Source organism: Lygodium microphyllum, chromosome 24, assembly GCF_053477565.2.
Source record: "Lygodium microphyllum isolate KBCC chromosome 24, Lygodium_microphyllum_v1.1.10, whole genome shotgun sequence".
NCBI lineage: Eukaryota > Viridiplantae > Streptophyta > Polypodiopsida > Schizaeales > Lygodiaceae > Lygodium > Lygodium microphyllum.
Genome location: NC_141158.1, coordinates 126108336 through 126117675, shown reverse-complemented (window position 1 = coordinate 126117675; position 9340 = coordinate 126108336). Strand labels below are relative to the sequence as shown.

The following is a 9340-nucleotide window of genomic DNA, read 5'->3' as shown; positions in this document are numbered from 1 at the left end:
GAGAGAGAGAGAGAGAGAGAGAGAGAGAGAGGAATTTAATTAAAAAGGGAAGGGGGAGGAGAAAAGGAGAGATTACACATGAGAGAGAGGGGAAGGGGTTTTAATTAAAAAAATGGAGGTTTGGAAAAGGAGGCAGGTTCGGGAAGTCCTTTAGAAGTTTGGGCATTCCCAAACCCACAACCAAAATAATATAGTAGTAAGACAGATGTGATGAATAAGAAGAAGAAATGCCTTTTTGGGGGGGGGGGGGGGGTGGTTTGGGCTAAGTATGTGCCATTTGGCACCACCAAACATTTCGGTATATATATTAATAAAACATAGTATTCATATAGTAAATACATGTTATACCTTAATAATAAATTTACTTTGAAACTCCACTGCATAGGTGCATAATCTTCATGACATGTAAATTCTAGCGTATAAAGTGTCTTTCAATATGTTGGCCGCACTAAAAAAACACGATGCTTGTATGTGGGAGTATGTTTGACCAACATCACTTTTATTGTGTGAAGTTTGGCCTAGCATGGGAAACACACTCCAATTGTGTAACACAATGCTTTGGGAGGGCCAATGCTTAATCACTATCTTCCTTGACCCCTAGGTCCTGCAACAATATGCGTGCATGGTGATATCTACACTATTTGCCGTGTGGGGAGTGTGGAGGAGTATTTTATTTTATTATTTGGAATGAATAAATCGTCAAGCAATGTTATGATTCACATAATTCTTTAACATTTCACATTATATAACCCCTAATTAAGGGAGGTTTTCAAAAGAGGCCTCTCTCTCTCTCTCTCTCTCTCTCTTTTCAAACGGTCCGATTTTGAGAGAACTCAAAGGCAAAAGGAGGGAGCGCTTGTTTATGGTTCCCATTCTTTGGTCGAGAGAGAGAAAGGCTCCTTTCCCCTTGTCTCTCTTCTGTCTGAGCATCGGCTTGCTAGGGCACGCACGCCATTGCCATAACCAGCCATCCCCCCTTCGCCCCTCTGCATGCCCTAGCTCTTCCTTCCTCCCCCTCCCCGCACCATGGCCCCCCCAACCCCCCTCTTCCCCACCAGCCCCGCGTCCGCCATGGGACCTCGATCCCTAGACGTCAAGGAGAAAGACAAAGGCGTCAATGTGCAGGTTCTGCTTCGCTGCAGGTAAGCCTCCTTCTTCCCGTCTGTTGCACAAATTTCATTTCCTGTGTGAATTTCTCTTTAACCTCTCTTTATCGTGTTTTGCTGCTGGGTAACCTTACTTAGGCCTTTCAACGACGATGAGCTTCGCTCGAACGCTCCACAAGTCATATCTTGTTACGATCAACGGCGAGAGGTCTCCGTCAATCTGAACATTGCTGCCAAGCAGATCGATCGCACGTTCACTTTCGACAAGGTAAGCCTTCACCATAGCCGAGTTTCTGAGGCTGCTGTCTTGGAACACAATCCAGTGATGTTAGTGTTTCTGGATAAGCCTTCATCATAGCCAATTTCCGAGGCTGCAGTCTTGAAACATACTCTCATCACTCTAGAGAGGGAGAAAAGTCTATAATCCAGTGATGTTAATGTTTTTGCTCCATCAGGTCTTTGGTCCTCAAGCGCAGCAGAAAGATCTTTATGAGCAGGCCATCGTACCTATTGTCAATGAGGTACTTGAAGGGTTCAATTGCACTATCTTCGCCTATGGTCAGACAGGAACAGGAAAGACCTATACCATGGAAGGCAGTGGTAGAAAAACTAAGGTATGCCAATGTCAAGTTGTGCTTCATATCTGGGTTTTTCAGCTGTTAAAGAAAAGAAATTACTTCCCTAGAATATTCACTGTCTATTCTGTACATTGTAGAATGGAGAAATGCCTGCAGATGCTGGGGTTATCCCACGAGCTGTCCAGCAGATCGTGGACACCCTAGAAGCACAAAATGCAGAGTATAGTATGAAAGTCACATTTCTTGAGCTCTACAATGAGGAGATCACAGACTTGCTAGCTCCAGAGGACATTGCTAGATCTCTGGAGGATAGGCAGAAGAAACCACTTGCTTTGATGGAGGATGGGAAGGGTGGAGTATTAGTGCGTGGGCTTGAAGAAGAGGTTGTTTACAGTGCCAGTGAGATATACAACCTTCTGGAGCGTGGATCTGCCAAACGTCGAACTGCTGAAACTTTGTTGAACAAGCAAAGCAGGTAATGGACACAAATGGAGATGCTATTGTTGTGGATTTTCTAGTACTAGTAGGGTGGTTGGTTTGAAGTGCCAGGTTTTATGGTCTCTAACTGCTGATTGGGTTGCAGTCGATCACATTCAATTTTTTCAATCACAATCCACATCAAGGAGGCCACCCTTGATGGTGAAGAGCTCATCAAGTGTGGCAAGCTCAACTTGGTAGACCTGGCTGGCTCGGAAAACATTTCACGATCAGGAGCTAGAGATGTATGTCATGCTCCAGGACCGATAAGGCAGTTGTCTTATGTATTGGTTACTATGGTATGCTTAACAAAAAGCTCTGTGATTATGGGGCTCAAGAAATTAGTGCATCTTTTTCTGCAGGGCAGAGCAAGAGAAGCAGGAGAAATAAACAAAAGCCTGCTGACCCTTGGTCGTGTTATCACTGCTCTAGTTGAGCATTTAGGTCATATTCCATACAGGTCACTAGCATTTGTACATCTTGTTGATTTTGATTGTATGTATTGTGTATGCTGCTGCATTTAGCCTGAGCATTGGTTATACACAGGGATAGCAAACTTACGAGACTCCTTCGAGATTCACTGGGAGGCAGGACTAAGACATGCATCATTGCAACAGTCTCTCCCTCTGTTCACTGTTTAGAAGAGACGTTGAGTACACTTGATTATGCCCATCGGGCTAAGAATATCAAGAACAAGCCAGAGGTGTTTACAACCATGCATTTTAATATTGTGTCAGGCTTTGTCTTTTGTTTGCACTGTTTTAATCTTAATCTTTTTGATCAATGGCTGTTCTTTCCTGTTCTAGGTTAATCAGAAAATGATGAAGTCCGCACTTATTAAGGACCTCTATACGGAGATCGAAAAGCTAAAAGGAGGTAAACATTGAGCCATTCCATGTGAGTGTTACTTTGCCTTCGATGATTTACTAAAAGTTTCAGCTTTGGACAGAGGTCTATGCCGCCCGTGAAAAAAATGGGGTGTATCTTCCAAGGGAACGGTTTCTGCAGGAAGAAGCAGAGAAAAAGGTAGCCTCTTGAATCTAAGTCCATATAAACAGAGTCTCTGACCGTGAGTGTCCAGGCATTGGAAGGAGGTGAGCTTGGTGTGCTAGGTGTTCTTGCCCAATTTTATGAAGCTATGTCAATGCCCGTTTGTAATGAGTTGGAATTTGAAGATCTTCTAGCGAATTCTTGAAGTGGTAGATGAATTTAAGCTTGTATATGTACTATTTAAGTTGTGTTGAGTGCTAGTCCCCTTGTAATTAATCTCTGCATGCAACTATATGTCAGAGCCTGTTCATAATGAGCTACAATGGGGTCCATTGCTTGAATTAACTGTGGTCAAATTTTGCACTAATTCAGGCAATGTCAGAGAGAATCGAGCAAATGGAATGTGAGATTGAAGTGAAAAACAAGGTAAGTTGAATCTCTATGTATAACAGGTTTATGCTTGATACTGTAACCACTGCTGAACTGGCCTTCTTTATGTGAGTGCAGAAACTTGATGACCTGCAAGAAGCACTTGACTCAGAGCGTCGCCAATTTGGTGATCTTAGTGCCAAACTAGAGACCAGTCAGGTACTGTTATCTGGTAATGATACTTTTTATTTCCATCCTTAAATATTGTTCTATTTTGAGGAATTGCTGAAAGCTGCTTTTTGAACACAGAGAAAGCTCCAGCAAACGCAAGAATCTCTGATAGATGCCAAAGAAAAAATTAAGCAAGCTCAGTATATAGTAAAAGAAAAAGAATTTATTATTGCAAAATACCAGCAGTCAGGTAACTGCTTTGTGTTCTGGACCAGCTGAGCTCTACCTTTGCCATGAAAGTTGGCCTCATAATATTTCATCTGTTATGCAGAGAATGCGTTGGTTGAGCAAGCAGGAATGCTTCAATCACAGTTGGAGAGCTGTGTAAATGACATATCAGGGCTCCATATGAAGATTGGTATATTCCTCAAACTTAAGTAACCAATCCTGGTAGTCTATGCCAATGAATGTACATTGCATTTAGACCTGATGCTGTGTCCTTTTGCAGAACGAAAAGACAAAGTTGAAACCGAAAATCAGCACACTGTGCAGACTTTTCATGAGGATCTTGGTCAGCAATTGAAGGCACTGCATGTGTGTGTCACAGAGTCTATAAAACATCAGCAACTGCATCTCCAAAGTATGCAGGAGCATATTGGAATATTCCGGGCTAACAAGGATGAGGTAATGTAACCTGCATGCACAAGACATTGTTCTCCATTCCAAAAGGCACTGGTCTTTGCTGCACAGTTATTTTGAGCTCCAACTTCTGGATCATATATGCATTAGGTGACGGATATTTTGAGAGAGAAAGTCTCAAGTTTGAAAGAAATGTTCCACTCGGGATTGAAACAAATTCATGACTTGGTACACTCTCATGAGAAAGATTCCACATCTACTTTTGAGAAACTAAACTCAACCGTTTCTGCCCACAGTATTGCTTTGGAAGAGGTCAGTGTCATGATGAAAGGGTCTGGTATTACAGCAGGTTCAAGTGTCTTTTTTGCTCTCTTACTTTGATACTGGTGTCTGGTCACAACCAGCTTATTCTGAAGTCGGTCTCCGAAGCTGAAGCAGTTCTTCAGGACCTTCAACAAGCTTTTGTCAAACAACAGGAGAACATAGCTTCCTTTATCTGTCAACGACAGGAGGTTGCCACTGAGATCTTTTGCTTTTGTTATTGTGATCCACATTTTCTTCTGAATGTGCTAGAATTCCTGTATTTCTTTCCTTTTTCTTACACAGAAAGCCCAGCAAAACATAGATGCAGCCAGAGAAATGTCAAAGAAGGTTGTTGCTTTCTATGAATTTCAAGAGAGAAGTGCTAATGATTTGCAAGTGTACGTAGCTGGCAGCCACAAAGATCTGCAGCAGACCCTCACTGAGCTTGAAAAGACATACGAGGTGAAAATAACAAAAATTGTCACCACATTAAAGCCCTTTTTTATTAAACACATTTCAAGTGAATGCAAAATGCAGGACTAATATGTTTCAATTTGTAATGTAGGAGCTTTCTCACAGAGAAGAGCGACTGTTGATTGAAAAGATAGCAGAAATGGTATCCACTGTGACTGCTAGGAAGTCAGAGATTGTAAGTTTTGAAAACAAGCATTCTACTTTATTCTCACCACTTTAGCTTTTTGTGATTCTGAAGTCACATGTCACACAGGTTAACTCGAAAATAAGTCTCTTGCGCGAAGCTTCAATAAAGGATTCGGGTCATCTGGCAAAAGATTTGACCAAAATCAAAGAGACCTCATCAGAGTCACAGAATCAATGGCAAGCATACATGACAGAAGCAGAAAAAGACTTTTCTTTATCGTCCACAGACCTGGTCACACAGAGTGGTTGTTTGGAAGACGTTTTGGAGCACTGGTAATGTCTACTGGGAGTCTATGGTGTCTTGGATTTTAGTTGAAACAGACAACTTGGTTGCTAGAAAGTCTTTGGTTACTCCATCTTAGTCATCAAAATCAGGCACTTTGGTTTTGAAATACTGCATGTTTGTAACAGCACAAAGACTTCAATTAGAGCTAGAGACGCATGGAGGCAGACACAGGAGTCAATTCAACATTTTGAGAAGAACAATTTACTGGCGGTGGATCTGATTGTCAAGTACGGAATTGTTTTCCTATGAAGAGAATTTCCTCTGAATTGAATTATCCCATTTTCAGAATTTTTGTTAGAACAGCTTAAGGTCTCAAATAAGATATCTGTTGGCCTGCCTCTTGCCTCCGCAGGGAAGGTGTCTATGGAAATGGCCTCCTGCTCTCAAATCTTGAAGAGTTGAATGGCTCAGTTGAGTCTGATGTCCAGATCGGGAACAATGCAGTCACAGAGATGATTGATCGTGAGACTCTTTGTTTGATCTCTTGTTGGTTTTTTAAAGCTATGCTATGTTGGGGGGCGCTTTCGAACCTTCCTATTAAGTATCTGACTGTTTTTGTCTGCAGAGTCTGTCAAGACTGATAATGACTCTGCTGCAACAATGTTGTCTACCATGGCATCCCAAGCACAGGCTCTTACAGATCTTCAAGTTTGCCACGGCTCTGGCACTGATGATATTCACAGCCTTGCGGATCATTGTTTCAAGGAAGAATACACGGTATGGAATTCAGAATCTGGGTTGCTTAGAATGCTGCTGCTGTCCTTTTGGTTAATGTTTTACAAATGCATTTCTGATGTGATGTGAGTCACCAATTTTTAGGAGGATAAGCCAACAAAGGTGACCCCTGTGAAGAGGGCCTTGGACGTGGCCAGCAAAGCAGCCATCGAAGCATTAAGAGCTCCAGGCATTGAGGACCTTGTGCAGCAATTCAGAGATGTGCATCACCCGTCGCCGGAGAAAACAGCTGCTGGCCAGAGAGGAGGCATGGTTGTCAAGGAGTCAAAGATACCCATATTTGCTGACTCCTCCCTCCTGAAGGATAATAGTCGGGTGCCTCTGGGAACCGTGAATTAGGCGAGGCTGGTGCAACGAGAGCTCACTGAATTGTCAGTAACGGGACTACAGTGCTCCGATGGTATGAAGTTCTCAGTGGATTCACGTTCTCATTGATTGGCTAATCAAGTATAGGAGAAGGTCCGTGTAAAAAGTTGTGGGATCCCAAGCTCTCATTGGGAAGGATCTGTGCGTGCACGAGTAGTGCCTCCTTACTTGCTGGGCGTTAGTTGCTAGGATCTTAAGGGCCTTAAGGTTGGATGGCATGCATCCATTACGAAAGAAAGAGAAGCGAATCTTTTGACCTGTATAAATCGAGAGAGCTTTTGCTTTGTACATACCACTGTAATATTAATAGCCTTAACAGCCATTTTTACTGAACTTCTTTTTAATACCCGCTGTAATATTAATAATATGAATAGCTTTAACAGCCATTTTACTAGACTTCTTTTTTAATACACACTGTAATATTAATACATAACCTGAATGTTTTAATGCGAAAGCAAAATTTCGATCCTTGAAAAGCGACTCCAAATTTTCTACTTTGGGAAGCGGTGTCCTATTCCTCCCTTGTTAATTGGATATAGTAGGTCAAATGGTTTGCCTGTCTGCCTTTGCCTCGCTTGCTCATCGCCTTTGCCTCGCTTGCTCATCGAAGTTGTAGGTCAATTATGTACCCTAGCTTTAAAGGTAGAACAATAACCTTTTGAGTGTAAAGAATCTTGTTTGGCCTTTGAAGTTGCATGCCATTTTGGTATATCATTAGAGTTGTGGAAAACAATTACATTTATTAATCTTCTTTGCCTTTGGAATTTTTGCCATAATTTTGTACCCTAGCTTTAAAGGTAGAACAATAACCTTTTGAGTGTAAAGAATCTTGTTTGGCCTTTGAAGTTGCATGCCATTTTGGTATATCATTAGAGTTGTGGAAAACGTAAAGAATCTTGTTTGGCCTTTGAAGTTGCATGCCATTTTGGTATATCGTTAGAGTTGTGGAAAACACTTACATTTATTTATCTTCTTTGCTTTTGAGAGCAACCTTTGGAATTTTTGCCATAATTTTGTATCAAACGTTGAATATAATTCTATTAGTTATAATTATATTGGTGGATTTAAAAATAAGTTTGATAGTGAACTTATGGTTCTGGTTGAAGCTCTAGGCTAAGTCACTATATGTCCTAGCCCCAATGGACTACTTCTAGTTGACAAGGTGTATATTCTATGGGATAGGAAGCAATAAATCCCAAAGATGCTTGAACTATATGATCCAAATGGCATTAAACTATTGGTGGAGATTTCTTGGATGCATGTTCTTGTATAAAGATGGGTGTTGGGGGTAAAGGTGCATGTGCCTAGTTGCTCGTGTATTAGTTCTATTGACAATACTCGTACACACACACACACACACACACACGTACGTACACTGTAGGTTGCGGATGCCCATCATTGTCGCTTTATTGTTTCAGTGACATTTGAATAAAGGGAAGGTCGGTCACACATTGTAACTGTTGGAGTTCCTATTTCTTGTGTGTGCCTCTCTCTCTTGCTTTTGCTCCTTCCACTATAGCTCTTGCTTTTGCTCCATGCTTCCACTTTAGGGCTTTTACTTTAGTCCAAGAAAAGTTTTAGCTTGAAGGTCCCACACACACACACACACATGTACACTGTAGGTTGCGGATGCCCATCATTGTCGCTTTATTGTTTCAGTGACATTTGAATAAAGGGAAGGTCGGTCACACATTGTAACTGTTGGAGTCCCTATTTCTTGTGTGTGCCTCTCTTTCTTGCTTTTGCTCCTTCCACTACAGCTCTTGCTTTTGCTCCATGCTTCCACTTTAGGGCTTTTACTTTAGTCCAAGAAAAGTTTTAGCTTGAAGGTCCCATGGTAGTTTAATCCACTTCTTCTCGAGATATGAATCTTGCTCTTGCTTCTTTTTTAGTTGCTCCCTCCACTTGAAGGTTCTCGAGATATGAATCTTGCTCTTGCTTCTTTTTTAGTTGCTCCCTCCACTTGAAGGTTCCATGGTAGTTCAATCCACTTCTTTCCGAGGTATGAATCTTGCTCTTGTTTCTTTTCTAGTTGCTCCCTCCACTTGAGGCTTGTTTTTGACCTTCAAGATCATTGCCCGAGCTTGAGTAAGTGCTAAGTAGCACTCATTAACACCAATAGGACCAACAACAGATTAACATGACTTGCGCCAATTCGTAGGCTTGCATCCTTGCTCTGCTTAGTTACCCCAACTCCTGTGTGGTCATTGGGCACTTGCATTCACTTGGCATTGTATTTAACACTCTAGGACTAAGTTAGGCATCATTTGAAGCTATCGAGGTAATCAATTGGTTAATAGTTTATGACCATTTGTTGTCGTACAGTTCAAGACAACACTTTACTCATTGTTTGGAGGTCATTTATGCCAATGTATTGGAATGCTATGGGATTGATTTGAGCACTCTTTTGCTCATTTTTATAGAGGTTTTCTATTGCTACAATAAGCATGCTTGAATGCTTTTTTTAATCAGCAAAAGCATATGCCTATTGCTTTCAAGTGCTTACCGAATATTCGGGGTAATGTATCGATGCTTGTGGTTTATGTAACATACTTGGTTATACTCTCAGATTGCTTTTGAGTTGAGATTGGAGCTTTGCATCTTGATATTGGTTGTCATTTATTGTTATGCATAGCGATTTGATACTCTTGACATTGGTT

General features: G+C 41.5%; 1 protein-coding gene across 1 annotated transcript; it reads left to right on the top strand.

Annotated features, from left to right (window-relative positions):
* The first annotated feature begins 826 nt into the window (after positions 1-826).
* LOC148015625 (kinesin-like protein KIN-5A) lies at positions 827-7080 on the top strand. Its single transcript, XM_087665059.1, has 23 exons — positions 827-1142; positions 1245-1374; positions 1562-1720; positions 1822-2159; positions 2268-2406; positions 2524-2621; positions 2708-2864; positions 2968-3037; positions 3111-3187; positions 3524-3577; positions 3659-3739; positions 3830-3941; positions 4023-4109; positions 4200-4375; positions 4481-4642; positions 4735-4842; positions 4937-5095; positions 5199-5282; positions 5361-5566; positions 5705-5806; positions 5932-6041; positions 6145-6296; positions 6399-7080. Exons 1-23 carry the CDS (start codon positions 1027-1029, stop codon positions 6651-6653), a joined length of 3132 nt encoding a protein of 1043 aa, XP_087521185.1. The 5' UTR covers positions 827-1026; the 3' UTR covers positions 6654-7080.
* Positions 7081-9340: the final 2260 nt, after the last annotated feature.